General features: G+C 41.1%; 1 protein-coding gene across 1 annotated transcript in view; it reads left to right on the forward strand.

The window, feature by feature from the left end:
- The window catches only part of EPSTI1 (epithelial stromal interaction 1), a 98,540-nt gene that overhangs the window by 37,020 nt on the left and 36,032 nt on the right, over positions 1–25,488 (forward strand). Inside the window, exons 6-7 of the mRNA XM_055426039.2 lie at positions 2,727–2,800; positions 19,055–19,148. Coding sequence (XP_055282014.1) covers positions 2,727–2,800; positions 19,055–19,148 — 168 coding nt within the window. The remainder of the gene's footprint in view (positions 1–2,726; positions 2,801–19,054; positions 19,149–25,488) is intronic.

Raw genomic sequence — 25,488 nt, forward strand, 5'->3', positions numbered from 1 at the left:
ACAGAACACAGTCTGGAGCATATAGGAGGCATCTGATGCATGTTCACTGAATGCCTGGGACTCAGTGATAGTAAACAATTTGCTTGGGGTCACGCGGTGATGGTGAACCTAGAACCGACTCCATGATTTTTTCTTCAGGACCTCATCTTCTTAGATATTTTACATTCTGCTTTTGTATGTGCATGTGTAAGTATGGTTGGGTGACTCCTTAACTCACTGCTAAATGGAAAGAAAGAAATAATCTGACTAAATCTAAGTATTTGGATTAGTGTACTAAAATACCAGGGCTTCCCAGGTGGCTTAGCGGTAAAAAATCTGCCTGCTAAGCAGGAGATATGGGTTTGATCCCTGTGTTGGGAAGATCCCCTGGAGAAGGAAATGGCCACCCACTCCAGTATTCTTGCCTGGGAAATCCCACGGACAGAGGAGCCTGGCGGGTTACAGCCCACGGGGTCACAAAGAGTGGGACACAACTTGGTGACTGAACAACACAAAACAACTAAAACGGCTACCACAGTGGTAGGTACTGAATACTCAAATACTCTAGAGTTTTGAAAAATACTTCTCCATCAACTCTTCAGGGATAAACAGACCTTTGTTGGATGGAATGTAGCTCCTGGGTAACTATTTCTGTGAGCTGAGTACAGTGACAATCTATTAGTGAAGAGATGAGAGTCCATATTCCAATTCCTGACCTTGCTGAAGGCCTTGGCCTCTAGATGCCCGTATGGCTTTCTCACTGTTCTCTCGGTAGCATTCCTAATTCTGCTTTGATCAGTACCTACCTGCTGCCTGCTTGCTGCCTTTTAACTCTTGGCCCCTCTTTCTTCCCCCCCGAGATGTGGGGAGCTCATCAAAATTGACCACTTTTTGTCTCATGAGTCAGGATTTTTTTTCCAGATTGAGATCATGTTTATTCAGTTTGCTTCCTAGAACTGTTTCATTAATAACCCTGTTGCCTTGTATTATAACTGATGCTTTCAGATTGTAGTAAATTTTCCTTACTTTTTTTTTTCCTGAAACTGAAATCATCCATTTTACCTTTCAAGATGGGATAAGTAATTGGAAAGTGGAACTAAACTTATGTTAAAGTTTGGAAGTGATGATTTCCATATTCCCTTTTCACAGGTCTTCCCAGTGGACAAGTCCATTTTTTTTTTAAAGCAAATAAAAGATGCTTGACATTAAAACTTCAAATCTCTCCTGTGTTGTGGAACTTGTCTCAACTCCCCATTACATTTGCTGTCTAGGAAGTTTACTTGTTTTTCATAAGCAAATTTAAAAAATGACAGTTGTATCATAGTAAAAAAAAACCAAAACAACAAGTGTTTCTGGGTTATTAAGTTGCATTAAAATATGTCAGAGCCATGGTGACAGTAATATCAAATATGAAATTCTTTAGAATCTCCAAACAACTAATTTAAAAAAAAAGGAGAAGAGTATTTAAGCAATGGCTTATTTCGGACATTTGCTGTTCTGTCTCTCAACAGCTTTAAGTGTCTGATTCTAAGTCGGAAGGGAACTGAATTGGCTTATTGAAAATTGTTTCCTGAATGCTTTATCAGGATATAGAGTGATATATATGTGTGTGTGTGTGTGTGTAGTATAAACTATTTAATCATATACATATATATGTTTATATCAACTATTAAACCATTTATCATCATTTTCAATTAACATGATTGGTATGGGAATTTTATGTTTTCCCTAGAACATTTTGAAAACATTGCTTAAGATAGAAATATTGCTATCATCCGAACTAAGATTAAAAATATGAAATACTGATTTTTGTGGTTATACCTATCAAGCTGGGAGAGGGGGACCCATGGAAAGAACTCGGGGCTTCTGGCTTTCAGTGTAGGGCCCAAGAGTTGTGAGAGGGGTATCATCTTTGCAGGCCTGCTAGGCACCATAACGGATTATGGAGGCCACTTGAACCTAAAGATTTTGGACCTTGGGTAATTTTAACATCATGATTCTGCTTAGTTCAGTTCAGTTCAGTCACTTCCGACTCTTTGCAAATCCATGGACTGTAGCACCAGGCCTCCTTGTCCATCACCAACTCCCAGAGTTTACTCAAACTCATGTCCATTGAGTCGGTGATGCCATCCAAACATCTCATCCTCTGTCGTCCCCTTCTCCTCCTGCCTTCAATCTTTCCCATCATCAGGGTCTTTTCCAATGAGTCAGTTCTTCACATCAGGTGGTCCCAGTATTGGAGCTTTAGCTTCAACATCAGTCCTTCCAATGAATATTCAGGACTGATTTCCTTTAGGATGGACTGATTGGATCTCCTTGAAGTCCAAGGGACTCTCAAGAGTCTTCTCCAATACAACAGTTCAAAAGTATCAATTCTTTGGATCTCAGCTTTCTTTATAGTCCAACTCTCACATCCATACATGACTACTGGAAAAACCATAGCTTTGACTAGCTGGACCTTTGTTGGCATAGTAATGTCTTTGCTTTTTAATATGCTGTCTAGGTTGGTCATAACTTTTCTTCCAGGGAGCAAGTGTCTTTTAATTTCATGGCTGTAGTCACCATCTGCAGTGATTTTGGAGCCCAAAACATAAAGTCTTTCACCATTTCTATTGTTTCCCCATCTATTTGCCATGAAGTAATGGGACCAGATGCCATGATCTTAGTTTTCTGAATGTTGAGTTTTAAGCCAACATTTTCACCTAAAGCTTCCTGAAAAGATAATATTTTGTTCCTTGCAATTTCAGAGCAGCAAATTAGAGGAAAAACAAAGACTTCAAGAAAACCTCAGGAGAGAAACTTTTAGAGAGCATCAGCAATAGTAAGTTTGTTTTCAGAACTTTGTACCTTTTACAGAGATATTGTTCATTGTGCTTTTAAATTCCAGGTGATGATAACCATTTAAAATATCTGGTAATGAACTCTTGGCTATTAATTATGTAACTGAACTCTAAAAGTGAGGTTCTAAGTTTGGAGACATCTATTCTCACCAAAGTCATGGTTAGTAGTCAACACATTAGAAAGAATACTGCTAAATTTGAGAAACTCCATATTCTAAATAACTTGGAGGGCTTGACTTTTTGGTAATCCAGGTTAGTTTTGATTATGAAGGCTTCCGAAACACCAATATAAGCAAGATGCTGTTTGAAAAGAAGTACCCAAGCAGAATCTAACTAGGGATTTAGCTAACAGACTGAGGACTTATATTTTTACAAACGAGATTTGAGAAATAATTTCACAGTTATCAGCAAAGCTCCAATTGATGGTCATACATCAAGGTACTTTTTCCATTGTGATTTGGGAATCATACCAGCTAACGTGTATAGGGCAACCACAATGTGCTTTATCATAAGTTTGTGTCCCGGCTCTAAGTAACACTGCCTAAAAGAATAGACAAAATTGAAGAACCGTATTTCTGTCCCGAGATTAATACCAAATATTGTAGAATTAAAACCAAGCAGATCTGGGTTCAAAGTCCTAGCTCCATTCTCCAGCTGTGACCTTGGACAAACTACTAAACTTCTTGGAACCTCAGTAGTTTTTTTATTTTTTTCCTAATAGGGTTGGTAATATCCCATCAGCCAATTGTAAGGATTAAATAAAATATATAAATGGTATACAAGTGATTTCATTTTATGGGGACTTGATAAATAACTTCATACAGAAAGAGGTTCTTGTTGAATGGGATCGGAAAACTCATTTTGTAGAGACTGTATAGATATTTTTGGTTGCACCAGAGCTAGACATTGGCCTCCCACTTTCAGATGGATTGTTCTGACTGCTTCCTCTTATCTGTTCCCATCGTTATACCTCATTTTCAGAATTTAAGCTTATTCGCATGTTGGTGTGAGCATATGTGACACCCTAAAGTGTATTCCTCTTCTAAGTACAGCCCTCTCTGGTTTTCTCATTCCACTGAAATTTTCCTGCCTCTGTTGTAAGCAACAACTCCTTGCTTTAAAACTCAGGCTGGAATGCAAAGTATGTTTCTCAATATTTCACTCTGCCCCTTCCCAACTGGGGCACTTTGCCTCTGTTACCCAGGCCAGGTAAAAAGTGGGAGATATAATGGGGTTGGGTGGAAGTGCTAATGAATGGTGTTGTCTTTCCCCACTTTTGTTTTTAGGCAGGCATGGGGTAAGAAAGCTGGTGTGAAGCTAAACACCAGGAGAAGTTGTCTGTAGAGATTGAGGGAGGCAGGCAATAGATCTGGGTTAATGTATTATTGCCTCTGCCTTCTTTGGTAGCTAATGGATGAGAGTTGATTTCTTGGCCAATCAGAGAAGTTGAAGGAGACACAGGGATTCCATGGGGGTGTGTTGCCTGGAGACAATAAGAAAGTATTTTAGTATTGTAATCTTTTGAACTGTGGTGCTGGAGAAGACTCTTGAGAGTCCCTTGGACTGCAAGGAGATCCAACCAGTCCATTCTAGAGGAGATCGATCCTGGGTGTTCATTGGAAGGACTGATGCTGAAACTGAAGCTCCAATACTTTGGCCACCTCATGCGAAGAGTTGACTCACTGGAAAAGACTGATGCTGGGAGGGATTGGGGGCGGGAGGAGACAGGGACGACAGAGAATGAGATGGCTGGATGGCATCACCAACTCGATGGACATGAGTTTGAGTGAACTCCGGGAGCTGGTGATGGACAGGGAGGCCTGGCGTGCTGTCATTCATGGGGTCGCAAAGAGTCGGACACGACTGAGCGACTGAACTGAACTGAACTGAATGTATTGTAATACATAATAAAATGTATTTATCCTGTGGCATCCTCCTTTTACACTGGAAAAGGGAAGACCTCACTGTGAGGAGTCTTAGGTACAGGACTAGGAAAACAAGCCCATTCTCTGTGAAGTTTTAACATGATAGTGAAGGATAAGAGATTCTTAGAGTTTTAGAGGATGTGGGAGATTGTGTCATCAAACCTTTTTTTACTTTTCCTAGTCCTCCAGCTTCTTGAGTTTGTGTTTTACTAAATATTAGAGATCATCCTTTTTCTGTAAAGAAAAAAGAATTCTACCCTCAGCCACCTCACACACTATCAGTGGAGCTGAATTCAATTTCATGCACATTTCACTCTTGCTTTCTTCTGCTTATCATAAAAGTCCCAGTTAACCAGGAAAAAGAGAAGTTGGCTGAAAATGAGAAGTATCTCAAATTGATTTTTAAAGCCTATTGAGAAACACAAGAAGAAGTATATGTGTGTGTGTGTTTTAAGTATATTTTGTTTTGAAGTGCTTTCGAAATTAAAAGACTAGTAGCTAATGAAATGAGTGACCATTATATAGCTAGAAATATGAAAGAAACTTCTTGGAAAAGATGGATCCTCTGTATAATAAGCCTTTATTATATTTTCTTAGAATCAGTTTATGGTGGAGAAACTGAATAGGAGAGCTGTTAGAATTTTTTTTTTTTAATATTTATTTAGCTGTACCAGGTCTTCGTTGCAGCACAGGGGATTTTTGACCTCCGTGGTGGCACGCAGGATCTTTAGTTGCAGCATGTGGGATCTTCGTTCCCTGACCAGAATCAAACCTGGGCCCCCTGCGTTGGGAGCATGAGTCTTAGCCACTGGACCACCAGGGAAGTCTCCCCTGAGCTGTCAGATTTTAACAGCACAAAGTTTTCACTAGACCAACCAGGCTGTTCCCTATCCCATCCTCTCACCCCAAAGTTAGATTCTTCTGAAGGTGTTCAAGTGAAGGATCACAAAATAGAAACACAAATAAGAAATATTTTCAGTGCCATGATATGTGTGATTCAAATATCAGACTGGGAGTGGTGTTCTTTGTTTTGTTTTCTGTAGAGAAGGGCAACCATGGACTTGAGCAGACTGTAACTCCAAGTTGCTGGAGAAAAAGCTCCTGATAGTATCCTGGGGCACCACCATGGGAATCTTAATGTGCTCTTTCTTACCACCTTGTTCCGGGCTTGTTCATTTGCTTCTGATTATTTTTAGTGTTGTCAATTATTTAGCTAACAGGCAGAAAACTAGGCTTTTATTGACATCTAAAGGGACTCTCCTGAGTGTAATAATGAAGGCAGTTTATTGAATGCCTGTGAGGTTGCTTTCTAATTGTACACATTAATCTGCCCGTGCAAGCTGGCTGAAAATACACAAGCAGATTGCACATGCAGATGGAGCACACGGGATGGCTTTTATGAAAGGACCTCTGGAATGTACTTCTGCAGTACTGTCTTTTCCTTAACAATCAAATGACTGTGACTATTTCAATTGGCGGCTGAGAACAGACCAGATTAATGGTGCATTAAGTCTGCTATTCTGGCTGGGGACAGACTCAAATTTCACAGTGGATAGTTAGTTCTAGGATTCTTGAGCATGAAAGTGAAGAGTAGAAATAGGCTTCTAATCTTGGCATAGTTTTCATCATTATTTTACTCTGTCATTCTTTACTGCTTATAAAGGGTGAAATGTGATTTTTCAGAATTTTTCTTTATGATAGTAAAAAAAATAATAATAATAATCAGAAGTAACAGTTAATAAACCTGTATGTATTTATTGTTATAATCAAAGAAAGAATGTTGTGATTTAGATTTTTCAAATTTCAGCATTTTTAATTTAAATGGTCACTTATTTTGAGTCACAGTCATCTTTCTAACCATGTGGCTTTTGGATGGATGTCAAGACAGGTTTGAATTTGGAGACCACATAATGAGTTATGGGGGCTAGGGTAAGGTGTGAATGGGGCAATCATGCATTTTGGGTGCAGGTGTTAGGTAAAACAGTGCTCTCCTAAGAATTTGCTGGAGAAATGAGAATTGTGTGTGTTTTAAGCATTTATAATTTTAATTCCTATCTAATAATCATTTGATGTAATAGATTATACATTTGTATAGTTTTAAAAATATAGAAAGTGCATGGCTCTTTTAAAATGCTATTTCAAAGTAATAAGCTGCTATACTATTGAGAACTTAGGGTATTTCAGTCATATTAGGCATATTATATACATTTTTCATTTAATTTTTAGATCAATCCTATTAGAGATATATCATCTTTATTTTAACAGGTGGAGGGATTGTGAAATTTAAATTCTACCCTTCACTTTCATGCTTACGAATCCTAGAACTGACTCTCCACTGTGAAATTTGAGTCTGCCCCCAAAGTCACAGACGCAGTAAATGATGCAGTCCAATCTTGGTCCTGAAATTTGGGGGGTTAGGGAAAATGAGTATTTTAGAGGTGTGGTCAGGAACATCTGGCGAGGGGTGGGTGATAAGTACTGCAGCTCCATGGCATTGGGTGGGGGTGCTGTGGAGAAGACTATCGGTCAGTTCAGAGATAAAGACTTGGGCAAAATTGACTTCTGATTCTTCCAAGGAAGATCTAAATTTTGCCCGTGGGAGGCAAAAGAAAGACCAAGGAATTATGTCTGCTTTCTCTGATTTTCCTCACACGTGAATGACATCCTCCTCCAGGTCTCACATGGGATTAATTCCACAGTTAAGCTTACTGTAGGGTACATGGGCTTTTTGTGAACTCTCCTGGGTGGACTCAATATTTAATATTTCTAGGGGAAAAGGGGCTCGGATCCTTTTTTTAAAATTAATTTGTTTGTTTATTTACTTTTGGCTGCACTGGGTCTTCACTGCTGTGTGCTGACTTTCTGTAGCTGCACAAGCAGGGGCTCCAGTTGCAGTGCGCAGGTTTCTCATTGTGGTGGCTTCTCTTGTTGTAGGGCACAGGCCCTTGAGTCTGCAGGCTTCAGTAGCTGCAGTGCCCTGGGGCTCTAGAGCACAGGCTCAGTAGTTGTGGCACACAGGCTTAGTTGCTCCACAGCATGTGGCGTCTTCCCAGGCTAGGGATTGAACCATGTCCCCCGCATTGGCAGGTGAATTCTTAACCAGTGGACCACTAGGGAGTCCAGGGCTCAGTTCTTAAAACCTTAGTTGGAGAAGTGTTTGGAACCAAGCTCATTCCCAAATAGGACCTTCTTTTTCCACTGCCAAGCATCACCATGCACTCCATCTGCCGATGGTAATGTTGGGAAGTTTTCTTCATTTCCACCATTGGAGCCATGCATCTCTTTTACGTCCATTTGAATGATAGTGTGATTAGTTCCTAGGAGGCACATCTTCATCTGTTTTAGTTTCTGAGAGTCAGGGATCCAGGCAGGTCTGCTGAATATGCATACTTAGGTTCCAAGTTTGTCTTCTAATATGCTCACAAAACTTCTAATGCCCTTCATGGGAGCTTCCAAAAGACACTTAAGGGCCAAACTGATCCCTTATCCATATGGTAGCCTTACATCCAACCTCACATTTTATAATCCAAGTAAGGTGAACCAAAAGTCATCCTATTCATAACTTTCTGTCTTATGCTAATGAAGTGAACTTATAGATACCAAAAAGACTGATGAGATTTGGGCCTGTGTTGGGTGATGTGGGAGAGGATTTGAGAAGACAGGGCTTTGTTCTGGGTTGGCTGTTATCATCAAGCAGAGGTAACAGTGATTAGGTATCAAGTATCTTTTAAAAAACTTTTTATTTTATATTGGAGTACAGTTGATTAACAATGCTGTGTTAATTTCAGGGGTATAGCAAAGTAGGTATCAGATATGTTATTTAAAAGGAGGGAAGATCAGAGCGAGACTAATATTGTAATTGATTAATAAGCAGCAATCTCTATCATTTGCCAAAATATTGGGGGTTTAGTTTAATAGTCATTTTTGTAGTTTAGACAAGGTTCATACATTTTTCTTTGTTCAGCCATGTCATGGAGTGGTCTTATTTTTTCATAAGCCATAAAGTGACCTCCTCTGAGACTGATGTTGTATGAAATTACTTTCAATAGGAGAAGACCAAGGTTTAGCTATTAGTGTCAGGCCAGCTCCTGGATGTCAGGAACAGCTTCTGCCTTTCTTAGGATATGATTGATAATTGGTAAAAAATAAAAGTTGACTGGCCACTTACTTACAAAATAGTTTCATTTAAACTATCTCATCACTGGAACATCATACCATCAGTGCTGCCCCCTTGGGAGGGTATATCCAGGACCAGACTGCCTGCCTGGTCTCAAAATTTAACTTCTCTCCTAACATTTTTAATCTCTCTGCTTTATTTATTTATTTTTTGGCTTCAAGGAATGTGGGATCTTAGTTCCCCAAAGAGAGACTGAATCCCATCCCCTTGCAGTGGAAGCACCAAGTCTTAACTACTGTTCAGTTCAGTTCAGTTCAGTCGCTCAGTCGTGTCTGACTCTCCGCGACCCCATGAATCACAGCACGCCAGGCCTCCCTGTCCATCACCAACTCCCGGAGTTCACTCAAACTCATGTCCACAGAGTCGATGATGCCATCCAGCCATCTCATTCTCTGTCGTCCCCTTCTCCTCCTGCCCCCAACCTTTCCCAGCATCAGAGTCTTTTCCAGTGAGTCAACCCGTCGCATGAGGTGGCCGAAGTATTGCAGCTTCAGCTTTAGCATCAGTCCTTCCAATGAACACCCAGGATTGATCTCCTTTAGAATGGACTGGTTGGATCTCCTTGTAGTACAAGGGACTCTCAAGAGTCTTCTCCAACACCACAGTTCAAAAGCATTAATTATTCGACGATCAGCTTTCTTCACAGTCCAACTCTCACATCCATACATGACCACTGGAAAAACCATAGCCTTGACTAGACGGACCTTTATTGGCAAAGTAATGTCTCTGCTTTTTAATATACTATCAAGGTTGGTCATAACTGTCCTTCCAAGGAGTAAGCGTCTTTTAATTTCCTGGCTGCAATCAGCATCCGCAGTGATTTTGGAACCCCCAAAAATAAAGTCTGACAGTGTTTCCAGTGTTTTTCCATCTATTTCCCATGAAGTGATGGGACCAGATGCCATGATATTTGTTTTCTGAATGTTGAGCTTCAAGCCAACCTTTTCACTCTCCTCTTTCACTTTCATCAAGAGGCTTTTGAGTTCCTCTTCACTTTCTGCCATAAGGGTAGTGTCATCTGCATATCTGAGGTAACAAGAAATTCCTGTTTAACCTCTTTGAGCCTCAGTTTCCTCATATATAGCATGGGGTGGAGCTAATATTTGCTGAATCAAAAGAAGATTAATTAATATAAGCCATGTAAGAAATCAGACATAATACTTGGAGGGAGAAGGTGGAGTAAAAAGGAACGGCAAACAAGGACAGCAGAGGAAGAAGTAAGAGAGACCAGCTAACTCTGGCCTTTACCTGCAAGGGTAGAGAGTAAGAACTTCTAGACAAGAGATTCACTGAGAAGGCCCCAGGGCCTGAAAGAGCTCCTGGTAAACATACTATGCCTGGAGGGATATGCACCACAAGCTACCTGCATAGCTAGCCAATTTATCACTTCTGTGTGAATTCAAAGATATTTACTTAAAAATGTCACCACAAAATGAACTCTGGTCAAACAAATAAGGAATCCAAGAGAGAAGAAGAGATATCAGAACAATTGTGAATAAAGAAAACATTGACATTTATAGTCAAATATATGATTAATATATGATTAATATTTTCATTATTAAGAGTCAACGTGATCAAATTAAAATCATGAAGGGCTTCAGTGCTAGAAGAGGCATATGGATGGAAGAGAGAAGCATAGGAAGTAAAACAAGTATTATTTTTTGTATGCGTGAATGCTAATGAATTCCAGATATTGATGGAAAAAATAATTATGTTTTTATTACATATTTAATTGTATTATATGGTTAAGTAGGATATATAACAAAAACATAAGAAAAAAATCAAATGAAAAATTGATAATTACAACAAAAGGCAGAAAAGGGTGTGGAAGTTTTGTAAACAAGACGGCAATCACAGTAAAAGGTTCAGTTCAGTTCAGTTGCTCAGTCGTGTCCAACTCTTTGCGACCCCATGGACTGCAGCACACCAGGCCTCCCTGTCCATCACCAACTCCCGGAGTTTACCCAAACTCATATCCATTGAGTCGGTGATGCCATCCAACCGTCTCATCCTCTGTTGTCCCCTTCTCCTCCTGCCCTCAATCGTTCCCAGCATCAGGGTCTTTTCCAATGAGTCAGCTCTTCACATCAGGTGGTCAAAGTATTGGAGTTTCAGCTTTAGCATCAGACCTTCCAATGAACACCCAGGACTGATCTTTAGGATGCAAGGTTGGATCTCCTTGCAGTCCAAGGGACTCTCAAGGGTCTTTTCCAACACCACAGTTCAAAAGCATCAATTCTTCGGCAAAAGGTTATATAGGCTAAATTTCCTTATTAAAAAACCTTTCAGATTGAAAAAAAAAAAGCAAAAATCTAGCTGTATGTTACTATTAGAGATATCTACTACAACAAAAAATAAAGGCATAGAACATATATCCATAAATGCTGATAAAAAAGGCAAATGTAGCAATATTGAGACACAACTGAATTCAAGATGAAAGCATTCAACAGGATAAAGGATATTTTATGCAGATAAAAAAGTAATCCAAAAGATAACATGAACTATAAATACCAATAGAGATGTGAAATATATGAGACAGAAACTGATGAAGTCTGTATGTAGATTATGGACTTGTCATATTTTCATTTTATTTAAATAATTCTCCATAGAAATTAATAGGTCATCATGTGAGCCAAAAAATTTCATAAGGCATAGACGATATATGAATAACAATGACTTGGCATGATTATATAGACATAGTTACAAAGTATTGTGCCTAGTTTATGAAAATACCTTTTCTTTACAAAAATGACTTAATTACCATTGGCCATGACTCAAAGCCCTGGAGTAGGAAATATCAACCCACTCCAGTATTCTTGCCTGGAAAAATCCCATGGACAGGGTAACCTGGCTGGCTACAGTCCATGGAGTCACAAAGAGTTGAACACAGCTGAAATGACTAAACAACAAAATGACTCAAAGACTCTCAGTAAATCCCCAAAATACTCCCAAAATCTATAAAGTCACCATTCCTAAGGGAAAAAATATAATAAAATTAGAAATTAAGCAATAAGAAATTTTAAAGTCTATCCACTTAGAATTTTTTTCTAATTACCTTTTTAAATGTTAGGTTACCATCTGTCACCATATTGGATTTATTGTGGTGACCATTTCATAATGTATAAAAACATCAAGTCACTATACCTGAAACTAATATTGTGTGTTAATTATTATTCAGTTAAAAAATAAAGATTCAGGTTTCCTGGGAGGATGGAGGAGACTATTAGGATAAAAAAATTTTAAACCAAAACTGAAATTACAAATTACTTTAGGATAAGAGAATATAAAGTTTAAAGTATTCCGCATTAAAAAATCTATGGAATGTGACTACAAAATTATTTCGAAAATGTAGAGGTTTAAAAGCTTTTCGAAAAATGGAAGTAAAATAACTAAGCACATAAAATAAATGCAAAAAAAAAAATAGAAAGAAGGAACAAATAAAGGAAGAAAAGTGATGAAGCTGAATAGAAAAATTTATCATTGATAAACCAAAGCCTAAGTTTTTTGTAAAATTCTGATTAAATGGATAAACTTTTGACTTGTCTGAGAAAGGAATAAGGAAGTATAACCACAATTCTAGAAAAGAAATACTATATCCTTACTTCTGTTAACTTGTTTAACTCAGATTTCCAGTTTATTTCCTAGGAAAAGGTATGCCATTGGACTTGAAACCTGAATAGAGTAAAAACTCTAAATGGAGGAGAAAATGTAGTTTGATCTCATCTTAAAAAAGACACTAGGCCCAGCTGGTTTGAAAACAGAAAAAGAAGGCAACTTTTTCAGTAAAGTCAGGAATAGGATGACAAGAGTATTTGCTATTTACAACTGATACTGATTTTTAGATAGGAAATTAGAGAAAATTTATTTCTAACAAAGAAAGAACTTAAATATTGGAAAGGAAGAGATAAGTGACTGATTGTTTATCTAAAACTTCTCAAGGGACTTAACTAAAAAATCCTCAAGGGGACTTAACTAAAAAATTGTTGAAGTGAAATGAAGTCACTCAGTTGTGTCTGACTCTTTGCGACCCCGTGGACTGTAGCCCGCCAGGCTCCTCTGTCCATGGGATTCTCCAGGCAAGAATACTGGAGTGGGCTGCCATTTCCTTCTCCAGGGGATCTTCCCAACCCAGGGATTGAAACCGGGTTTCCTGAATTGCAGGCAGATGCTTTATCCTCTGAGCCACCAGGGACTGAATCTAAAATCAATATGCAAATACTTCCGTCTTCACACCATCACACACACCATCAAAAGTTCATTATAAAATATAATTAAAAGAAAAATTTCATTTACAATATCTATCTACATTGTAAAACAGGTGAATGTAAGTCTAATAGACTTTTCTATATAAAAGAAAATACCTAAAATAAGATGAAAATAAATATAGAATATCTATTTACTGTAAGAGGAAAAAAATCAGTAAAGAGGATCTTTGCTGTATCTTTACTATAAAGATAATTCTACTATTCTTCATATATAAATTAAACAGGACCTTTTACGAAATATGATAAATCAATTTTAAAGAGAAAAATATTTAAAAAATAGACAAACTTGAAAATTGAAGGGACAAAGGAGAAGCTGGTGACATGAATCATATACAACATAGGTAGGGTAATAATAACAAAGTGTTATTGGCATTGCAATTAATAGTGAATGGAAGAGAGTCTACCATTCTCTCAGTCGTGTCCGACTCTTTGTGACCCCATGGACTGCAGCATCCCAGGCTTCCCCGTCCTTCATTATTTCCTGAAGTTTGCTCAAACTCATGTCCTGTGAGTCGATGATGCCATCTAACCATCTCATCCTCTCTTGTCCCCTTCTCCTTCTGCCCTCAATCCTTCCTAGCATCAGGGTACTTTAGCTGTTGTTACAAGTATTTTTTTCAAATCAGCGTCAAAAGGACAGATAATTTGACAAATTGTATTAATTCAACACAGAATGTAATGAACAATGCTTTTAAAATTTTGTGGTAGAAATGCCTTCCTATGCTATGTGTACAACTTAGAATCCATAAGAAAAAAAGTACAGATTTGACTACAGGAAAAACTTATGCTAGATGACATAGTGAACTACATTACAAGTAAGTGATGGTCTAGGAGAAACTATTTGCTTCAAAAATAATAAAGGCTTAGTTTCACAAAGAACTCTTATAAATTAATAAGAAAAAAGGCAACTCCAGAAAAACTGGCAAAGGGATTGAAACAAATAGTCCAAAGAGGACAAATATCAGTTAAAAATATTTGAGAAACACAGATAAAATGTTTATTTGTTACACTGGTCAAAATATAAATGCATTGATAGTATCTCATAGGAAATGTGCTTTCATATATTCAACAGTATGTATGAGCTTCCGTGGTGGGGAAGGTTGTACCAGTAGGTATGGGCTTCCCTGGTGGCTCAGATGGTAAAGAATTTGTCTGCAGTGCAGGAGACTGGGTTTGATCCCTGGGTTGGGAAGATCCCCTGGAGAAGGTAATGGCTGCCCACTCCAGTATTCTTGCCTGGAGAATTCCATGAACAGGGGAGTTTTGCGAGCTACAGTGCATGAGGTCACAAACAGTTGAATGTGACTGAGTGACTAACACACACACCTGGTACCGTGTCAAGCACTCTGCTAGGTTAGCAAGTTTTGGCATGTGTACTATGAGTATTACTGAGTGGTACTCCTTGGGCCACCCTCTGTCCAGGCGCCCTTCCCTCGTTTATCTCACTGTCTGCACTCTGCAGTTATTGGAGTTTGTGTGTCAACTGATAGGTGATGAGAGACGGAAAAACTACTCCATCCACCCCACGAGGCAAAAAGAGAGACTTATCACTGCTACTTTTTCAGGGAGCGTGCCTTCCTAATTATGACTCTTGAGGGTTAAAATGGGTCCTTTAACATTTTTATTAGCACCTCCTTATCTGCCATGGTTCAAAGCACAGTATGTGGGCAACCAGGCAGAGGAAGGTGCATGGCACACCGTGTAGCCCTGTGGTGTAATGGGTGGCGGGTGCCTGACTCATGAGCTCTTACAGATCTCAGTCAATGTTTTTAAACTGATTGCTTTTTTAAAAAATCCTTGTTGTTTTACTTTGAGAGAAGGATAACTTAGGTATGGCATTGGGTTTTTTTTTCTTTTTGCAGCTTGAGGCAGTTGTAAAATAACTTAATGCAGCTTTTTACAACTGTGTATTCTATAGGATTTTTTCATTTGGTGAAATTTTAACTGTTAATGTTTTTGGCATTGTGCTTTATACCATTTATTAAATAAAAATTAAAAAAAAAAACCTTTTTTTATATATGGTACTGTGCATCTGTTGATCCCATACTCCCAAGTTATCCCCCCACCCCCACCCCCTTCCCCTTTGGGAAGTTTTTTTATGTAAACTGCTTCTTCCTTGAACGTTAGAGATGCTGGTTGTCTTTTCTAACAATTTTTTTTTTAAAGCCTTATAAGAATTATCTTTGCCTTTCTGGCCTATTTAAATGAGCCAACACATACACATTTCACTCTCTGTGATCTTTCCCATATATTTTATCCTTTCAAAAAGGTCAAAAACTTTTTGATTGATGAATCGCCATTAACATTAATATTCCATCATATTACATTATAACCAGCCATATCCCTCGCCTTCCCTGACTTTCTCGCCCTCCAGTTTCTCCTTCCAAACCCCCACTTGTCCTCAAACTAGACAAATCTTAGTGGTACTGAGATAAATGCCGATTCATTTTTATACCATGGGCCTAGGCAGCTGCTAGACCTGACACCGAGACAGCCTTAAGGACAGGTGGTTTCCTTCCCTTTCTCACCTTCTCCTCCCCTAAGGTTCTGAAATAACTAAGATGCCAAGCTTAACCCTTGAGAATTCTATGTTTTCTACTGTTCCTCAGCCCTTCTTGGCCTCTCCTATGTCCTGGTGAAACTGATAACCTAAACTGAGAGGTGATTCTCTTGTGTTTATTATGTTGTATTAGTAGGGTTGGCTAATTGCTGTAATCAATAAACCTCAAAATAAAATAATTATTTGAGCCCTATTTTTTCTTCACCTAAGACATGGGCACGGAGAAGGCAATGGCAAGCCACTCCAGTACTCTTGCCTAGAAAATCCCATGGATGGAGGAGCCTGGTAGGCTGCAGTCCGTGGGGTCGCTAAGGGTCGGTCACGACTGAGCGACTTCACTTTCACTTTTCACTTTCACACATTGGAGAAGGAAATGGCAACCCACTCCAGTGTTCTTGCCTGGAGAATCCCAGGGATGGGGCAGCCTGGTGGGCTTCTGTCTATGGGGTCACACAGAGTCGGACACGACTGAAGTGACTTAGCAGCAGCAAGACATGGGCAAACAGGTATGAGAAGAGGCCTCCTCCATGCAGATATTCAGACACCAAAAACAGTGGTTCTGCCACTTTCAATACACAGATGACTTCCAGGTTTGTGCTAGGGCTTGTCCCTATTCCAGACAGCCAGAAGAAGGAGGGAAATGTATGGAGGCTCATGCATGGGAAGCTTATTATCAGTTCATCCTGGAAGTGGTGCGCATTACTTCCTTCCTCATTTTGTTGGTCAAAACAACCACGTGGCCAACCTTAGCTGCATGGGAAGCTAGGAAATATGGTCGGGTTATATGACTAGAAGAGAACTTTCATTCTGATGGATATTTAGAAGTGTCTGCTACAACAGAATTATGTCCAGGTGATATTACCCTGAAGAGGCTTTTTAGGATAAACCATAGGCACCACCCTAAGGACAAGTAGGAAGGATGCTTAAGTGTCCTAAGTTGGAGATGAGTTAAAGTTAACTAAATCATCAAAACCAGTCTGTTATTGGTGGTCCATTCTCACGTGTTCTCTGGAGAATAAAGGAAGGGATCCTGTATTTGTGCCTGGGTCAAAGTGCTAACGTGGGAGAGGATCACCCCCTTCATTAGGTGACAGAGTCACAGTGGTGGCAAAGGACAACAAAAAGGTGACTCAGTGCTGGAGTCTAGGGTTCTTAGTTTTTTTGGACTTCCCCTCCAGTTGGTGTTTGTCCTTTTGAGCCTCAAGGAGGTTCTTTATTTTATTTTTATTGAATTTGACCATAATTACCTACAGGGATTCAAATCCAGTTCAGCCAATCTATTGATAACAGAAAGATGCCAGTTAGCCTGGTAACTTGGAACTTGTCTTCTTTGTAAAGTCAATCACTTGGGAGTAATCCACATTCTTCACAGGCCCCTACTGGTATGCCTCTGGCAGCCCTGTGGTCCTGTCACTGTGCTCTGATCTTGTGGCATGAATGGGGCAGTGATCATGGCCACAAAGGCTGTGGCTGCTGGTTAGCTATCCAGCCAGCTCTGTGCTTGGTGTTGGCAGGTAAGAAGCATCCCTTAGAACACAGAGCGGGGCTGCTGATGTACCTGGTCTGAAGCTCCTTACTTGCTTATCATGATGCTTCTTTTCCACTGCTTTCTCCCATAGTCTGCTCTCAGCTAAGGATATTCAGAAATCTCAACCAAACTTCTGGCAACACTCTTCTTTTTACACTTGTGACTGATGACTTCATAAAGCCTCAGACAATGGGGCAGCTTCCAGCTTCCGCGACATCATTAGTCTCCTTGTCTACTCTGGGCAAGATAAGCAACCCTAGACAAATGGAAAGGCTGCTCGTCTCAGCTGCTGAAGCCTTGTGTTTCTCTGGGTTATGTTCGTTGCTTAACTTTCAGCTCTTCCTTTCCCAGCTGAAGTTTCTGACCTTGTTCAGATGCCATGTTCTACCTAAGTAATTATTTGAAGTGATGTTGGCATCTTTGTTTAACTTCTAATTCCTTATTTTGATTTCCACGCTCACTGGATACCATTTATTCTTACCAGACCATTTGTGTCTCCTTTGATGCCCATGCCCTAAGTGCTTGATAAATTGGATCTTAGCATCAGGCCTAAGATATGAGGGGGGAGCAGAGGGGAAGGCAGAAGGAAAGCAGGCTGCCAGGGCCTATGCAGTATAAACCAGGCCTTGCTGAGCTATTTGATCATGAATATGGAGTAAGGGGATCAAAGTTCTACTAGTTACATGGGGAAAGGACAAAGCAATAGAAATTCATCAGTGGGAGGCAGAGAGGGGCAGTTGTTAAAGTAAGGACTAGGAAACAATTCTAGCATTCTATGCTTGACACATGTGAGGGAGAAATTGGGATGACAGTTTGGATTTTTAAGGGAAAAACAACTTATTAAAACTGAGGGGACTTCCCTGGTAGTCCAGTGGCTAAGATTTCGTGCTCCTAATACAGGGATCTGGGTTTGATCTCCGGTTGGGGAACTAGATTCCATGTGCTGCAGCTAGGCTAGCATACAGCAACTAAAGATTCCATGTGTTGCAACTACAAGATCCTGCATGCTGCAACTAAGCCCTGGTGCAATCAAATAAATCAATAAAATATTAAAAACACTGAGGCTACGTCTTGGTATGCCTTTTGCAATCTCTCAGAGCTAAAAAGAGATACAGATCAGAACTGGCAGCACGTCTTTCTTCCATGGAAGGTACAAATGAGATGCAAAGGGGTGTGTGTATGTATAGGGAGAGGGCCCATTTCTGCTTTCAGAATTCCAAAGGGGTCCATGACCCGTTAATGGCTAAGGGTGACAGGCTTAGCGGCTCTGTGTATCCTGAGGGTAGTCCAAGCGACGGGGGCAGTGAGATGACTAGAAGAGAGACCCCCGGAGGGTGAAGGGCCTGACGTGACACCAGTGTGGTGTGAGAGACACCATACCACAGGAGGGATGTTGTAGGGGAGGGATGTTCATTCTACAGCCCTACACTGAAGTCTGAGTGTCAAGCTTTAAGTGTTCAGATAGGAAATTAGGACCCATACTGTGGAATCTGATAGGGCATTTATCTCCATGTCAAAGGACACAAAGCAGAAAAAGATGAAATGGTAGGTTCACATTCCACAGACCTAGTATTATATTTTTCAAACTATGAGGTGCAGTCTTGCAATAGCATTTTGCTTTGATCCTGTACTCTGCCATGTCCACAAGCTCACCTTCTGTTCTATCGCAGCCACTTTTAGTCATCCCCCAACAGAAGTCTAGGCGAGTCTCCAAAGGCACAATAAAGAGTGATATTTCTTCTTTTACGAAGGCACTAACACCTGTTTGTGTTCCTGCTAGCAAAACTGCTGAGTTCTTGAGAAGATTTGAGGCAGACTTCCCACACAGAGGGACCTGTCCAGTTGCTGGTTATGACCCACAGTCTTCAGCTTGGGTGAGTGGAATATAATGCAGGGTGCCGTCTGGCACTTTTTAAAGTGGATGAAGATCAGGGCCAGAGAGTGACTTCTACAGCACAGAATTTTGGAACTAAAGGCAGAGATGATCTGAGCTGAAACTGACCTCAACTATTGTCTCAGCTGTAAAACAATGCTTGTACTTGTTGCCAACATCATGGACACCGGGATGAGCAGCAAGCAGCCTCTGAAAAACCTTTGCTCTCACCCAGTCATCCATCCCTCAAATTTGTATGTTTATATAAGTTCTGTCATGCGTGCTAAGTTGCTTAGTCGTGTCTGACTCTTTGCGACCCCATGGACTGCAGCCCACCAGGCTCCTCTGTTCTCCAGGCAAGAATACTGAAGTGGATTGCTATGCCCGTCTCGAGGGTATATTCCTGACTCAGGGATCAAACCTACATCTCTTGTGTCTCCTGCATTGGCAGGCAGGTTCTTTACCACTGAGCCACCTGGGAAAGCCCCAAAAAGGGCATGCTGCTTCCTCATTGGGGAATCAAACCCTGGACTCCCGCGTGACAGGGACAGTCACCACTATACTAACAAGGGCCAGGCACATACAATGTCTGCCTAGAAGGACTTTAGTCAAGTGAAGAGGAGAACTAGGTATAGAGCAGAGCGGTGAGTGTAGAGGACATAAACAGTCGGAAAGCTGAAGCTTAAAAGATGAGTCACAAGAGAGTCATCCCAGGTGTCAGGAAGTAGAAGAAAGAAGGAAGGTATAATGGCAAGGGAAAGCATGGATGAATTTTGTGTAGCTGCAGTTGAGAAGGGCAAGCTAGGAGCCTGGAGAAGTCAGGAGCCCTGAGGAGAGTTCCGCAGTTGTAGTGGTCTGGGTGGGGTGGTTCACTGGGGGTGCTGTCTTGGGTACTGCAGGATGTGTAGCAGCCCTGACACCCTGGGCAGAATGCTAGCAGCATCTCCCGGGCTTTGAGGCTCCAGAGATGCCACGTGCAGGAAGCTCCTGGTGCTCGTGGTGGGACACCACTGCCAACCTGAACGAACTTGAGCTTCATTCTGGGAGTCCTGAAGGTACTGAGATGTTGTAAACAGGGACGCGTCAAGGTTACATTTGCATTTTGGCTGCTGGATCACTCTGGTCACCAGGTGAAGGATGGGTCTGAAATAACAGAGAGGTCTCTGAGGCTTCCATATTAGACGCAGCAAGCAATGATGAAGGTCTGAAGTAGAGTGGTGGGTGAGAGGATGGAGATGAGAGTGTAGGTCAGAGGAACGCTTAGGAGGTGAAAAGGGCAGAGCTTGGTTACTGACTGACCAACTGGGGGCAAGGATGGCCATGGGAAAGGGTTGTAATTGAAAGAAAAGGTTGTTTTAGGTTTTAGAAAGACAGCTTTTCAGGGTCTGGAGAGGTAAATGAGAGGCTGTTGGAGACGTCTGATTGTCCTCTTCCCCCAGCCCTCTTTCTCTTTAGCGACCACACTTTAAAATGTCAGAGAGATACTATGACACTCCTTGGGAAAAGGTCATTCTACTCTTACCAGAAACCTCTCAGTGCTTCTTATTTTTCCCCTGCACTGAAGGCTACAGTGTTCCAAAGTCCAGATTCGCTAAATGTGGGCTCCACCAGTCATATCAAATCCATCGTCCCTCTCATTGCATGGTACTGGAGGAAGTTTTGAGGAGCTGTAGGTAGTAGGGTTAATCCCGTATAGAGATGATCCTTGACATATGTCTACATGGCCTTTTCATGATGGAGGAGGGGAGGCAAGATAGGAGTTGGATAGCTTTACCACCTGGGTGTTTGGCTGGCAGGATGGTTTTGATTTCTGTTTGAAGGGTCTTGAATCCTGTGGCTGAAACACATGTGTGCTTGCCCTGTTGATTTTGGCTTGTTTCTTCAATTGAACAAGATCCTCCTGGAATTTCAATATTGTTGTCCAAGGCGTTAGTAATCTCTCCCAGAGCTGCATTTCCTGTGGATTGATTAGTGCCTTAGTCATAAGATCCTCAGGCAATTAATAGAAAATATGGAGCAGGATTGTACCCAGGATGGCTCCTCACCAACAGCATTCAATAGCTGCTCCCATTCTGACACCAAACTATTAATAATTTGTGGGTGTTCAATATATTTACTGACTTGTTACACATACTGTAGTCTTCTCATACTGTCTAATTCATGTGCAGAGAATTCCTCAGAGAATGCACTGCAGAACCATTTTTTAATGCTTTAGGAAAATCAGATATTCACCTCTGTGAATTTAAAGGAAGACACCTGCAATGTGCTTTAATTATGATCAATGCACAGAAGGTGAACACTGCATGATACCCAAATATGTGGCGTGTGAGGAGCTGCAAGGTTTCAAGTTTTCTTTTTTTTTAAAAAAAGCTATTTCAGTTTTACTACATAATGCAACTTTCCTGAGAAAATGGGAGTTGGTGATGGACAGGGAGGCCTGGCGTGCTGCGATTCATGGGGTCGCAGAGTCGGACACGACTGAGCGACTGAACTAAACTGCCTCTTCTACCGAGTTTAATACTCTGAGAAAAAAATACCACCTCATTCTGTTGTTCCGTGGTCCAGTGGCTCCCCCTGTTTTGAAGAATCCAGTCAAAATGCCTTAGCTTATGCACAAAGCCCTCTCTGTGCCTCCATCCCCGCACCTTCTCCCCCCACAACCCACCTCTCTGTGTTCCTGCAGTGTAGGTCTCTGCTGTTCCAGGTGTGGTCCATGGCCCAGTAGTAGAGGCGCTGCCTGAATGATGCTGCAGACCTGAATCAGCGCCCACAGTTTAACATGGTCTGTAGCTGATGTGTGTACACGTTTATGTTTGAGGAGCACTGTTCTCTCATTCACGCCTTTCTGGCCATTACTACTGCTACTTTTACTTCCACTACTCCGAACTCTTACTGCAGGTTGCTTTAATTTCTATCCGTGTGTCACATGTCCTTTAAAAATTCAACACTGAAAGGCATAGGTCCCTCACATGCCATTCAAACCCACTTCTATTCCAGTTCTTTACATTCTTAGTATAACATTTCGTTTGCTGCTGTAGAGAATTTTTGCCATTTTTAGGGGCTTCAAACATAAATGGAACCTCTTACGGTTCTGTAGATCAGAGGTCAGATGTGAGGAGGAAGGGACTGAAGTCAGGGTGTCAGTAGGGCTGGTTTCTTCTGGAGGCACGAGGAGGAATCTGCTCCTTGCCTCTCCCAGTGTCTCTTGGCTGCTGCCGCCATTCTTTGGTTCCTTAACCCATGTGTGTGTGTGTGTGTTAGTTGTTCAGTTGTGTCCAACTCTTTGTGACCCCATGGACTGCAGCCCACCTGGCTCCTCTGTCCATGGAATTCTCCAGGCAAGAATACTGGAGTGGGGTGCCATTTCCTTTTCCAGGGAATCTTCCCTACCCAGGGATTGTACCTGCATCTCTTGTGTCTGCTTCATTGGCAGCCAGATTCTTTACCACTGAGCCACCTGGGAAGCCCCTTCCTTGACCTGTGGCTCACTCTAATCTCGACTCTTATCATCATATCACCTCCTCTCCACTCTGACCTTCTTGCCTTCCTCTTGTAAGGACCATTGTGATTCTGTTGGTCCTACCGATACCACACAGGTGCCTCTCTGTTTGTCCTGATTCTTGATTTCTACAAAGTCCCTTTTGTCATATAAGGTAACACTGACAGCTTCTGAGGCTTCCCTGGTGGCTCAGATGGTAAAGAATCTGCCTGCAATGCAGGAGACCTGGGTTCAATCCCTGGGTCGGGAAGATCCCCTGGGGAAGGGAATGGCTACCCACTCCAGTTTTCTTGCCTGTAGAATTCCATGGACAGAGGAGCCTGTTGGACTACAGTCCACGGGGTTGCAAAGAATCGGACAAGACTGAGCGACTAACACTTTCACAGACAGTGTGCAGGGGTTAGGATGTGGAGTTCTTTGAGAGGGCCGTTATTCATCCAGCCACACTCCCTTAGCTGTGTCTTTTGTTATTTGGCTCTGAATATGTTAATGAAGTTTTCTATAAAGAAAGCCGAGTGCTGAAGAATTGATGCTTTTGAACTTGGTGTTGGAGAAGACTCTTGAGCGTCCCTTGGACTGCAAGGAGATCCAACCAGTCCATCCTAAAGGAAATCAGTCCAGAATATTCATTGCAAGGACTGATGCTGAAGCTGAAACTCCAATACTTTGGCCACCTGATGCGAAGAACTGACTCATTTGAAAAGACCCTGATGCTGGGAAAGATTGAAGGTGGGAGGAGAAGGGGATGACAGGATGAGATGGCTGGATGGCATTACCGACTCAATGGACATGAGTTTGAGTAAACTCCAGGGGTTGGTGATGGACAGGGAGGTCTGGCGTGCTGCAGTCCATGGGGTTGCAAAGAGTCCGACACGACTGAGCGACTGAACCTAACTGAGGTTAGTAAGGTATATGGCTATCCGTTGATTCATCTATTTTAAATCTTATGATTTTTTTCCCCTGATTCTCCCCATCTAATCATTCAGTATCTCAGGCTTTCCTTTATTATGACTCTGCAAATATTTTTCACTGCCAAGCCAGTTATAATTTACATTTTCTTTCTTTCATTTTCTTTCTTTTATAACTTTGGAAATCTTTCATTTTATTTTTCATTTTGCTAGTTTCCTTTGAACATCTGACTGCCTTCCTTTAGCTTTTGTGAGTGTTCTACAAAGTGCCTCTTGATGCAAATTTCCATACAATTTTCCACTTTGTGACTGTCAGATTAACTTGTCAATTCCGGGTTTCTTTCCCTTCTGCAAACCTCCCTCCTCACTTCACCTGGGCTGGTTGATTTTGAAGCCTCCAACAGCGCTATTGTTCTGGGACTGTCCTTTCATAGAATAGTTCCCAACCTCAGCTATCCATTGGAATCATCTGGGCGGGGGTGGCTGGGGGGGACTTTAAAGCTCCATGATGCCTGGGTCATGCCCCCAGGGCTCCTGGTGTATTGTGGCCTGGGCTTTAGGCTTTTAAAGCTCCCCAGGTGATTCTAGTGTGCAGCCAAGAATGAGAATCAGGGCTTTAAAATCATCTGCGGAATTGCTTTTATTGCTTTTCTGTGTTGGGTTCCCTGATTTCTGGGTCGCATTTCTTTTTTACTTTTTGATTATTTATTTGTGTTGGTGGGGCATATTATTTAGTAGCTTCCCAAGAGAAGATGTATGTTCAAATCCTTGCATGTCTGAAACTATCTTTATTCAGCCCTCACACTCAACTTGCAATTTTCTAGAAAGTATTCCAAATTGCAAATAATTTTCCTTTACCATTTTGAAGGCATTGCTCTTCTGACTGAGTTATTCGTTCCTAAGGAATGCAAGGCCATCTGAATTTTGTACTTATATGGAGGCTTTCCCCTGCTTCCCCTGGAAATATTTCTGTATTTCCTTCTCTTTTATTTTTTTCTGGTATTCTGTAATTGCATAATGATGTGCCTTAGTGTGAGGGTCATTTTTATTCATTTTCAGTCTGGAAATTTATCTCTAGTTTTAGATGATTTTCTTGTGTTATTTCTTTGATTTATTTCCTTTCATTTTCTCTTTATGGGATTCTTATTATTCAAATCTTAGGCTTCCTTGATTTATCTTCTAACTTTTTCATAAAAAAGCATTTTTTCCCCTCTAATTTATCTTTGATTACTCACCACCCCCCCAACCTTGTGTGTGTGTGTGTGTGTGTGTGTGTGTGGTGCGTATGTGTCTTAGTCACTTACTTCCTGGCATACTGAATTAGAAAAAACTCCAATCTTTTCCCTCCTAAGTGTATGCTTAACTTCTACACTACCTCGTGCGCACGCGTGTGTATACACACACGCACACACACAGACAGCACTTCTGATACAAAATGTGTGTGGGGTTTTCCCCACCAGTTAGTTCTGCAACACCAGCTAAATGTCCCACAATTTAACTCAGTTCTGACACTCTCTGCCTGGAGATAGCATCAGATCTCACAGGCTAAGGACTCAGTCCCACAAGACTGCTCCCTACTTCAGATGCCTGTCACAAGTGATCAGTCCCCAGGGTACCAAGAGCTTCTGCCCAACTTGGTTACAAATCAGAAGTATCCACAAGGGACTTACCTGGTGGTCAGTCCAGTGGTTAAAACTCCACATTTCCACTGAGAGGATTCGTGTTCAATCCATGGTTGGGGAACTAGGATCCCATATGCCATGTGGTACAGCCAAAAAAGAAGTTCCCACAACCTGCACTTGGGATTTAATTAATTTGCTAGAGTCACTCACAGAACTCATTCTACTCTATACTTATTTATGTTTACAAGTTTATTAAAGAGTATGATAAAGGACATAGATGAACAGCCAGATGAGGAAAGATACAGGGAGAGG

The sequence above is a fragment of the Moschus berezovskii genome, chromosome 13 (assembly GCF_049115385.1).
Source record: "Moschus berezovskii isolate FMDL1 chromosome 13, NW_MosBer_1.0, whole genome shotgun sequence".
NCBI lineage: Eukaryota > Metazoa > Chordata > Mammalia > Artiodactyla > Moschidae > Moschus > Moschus berezovskii.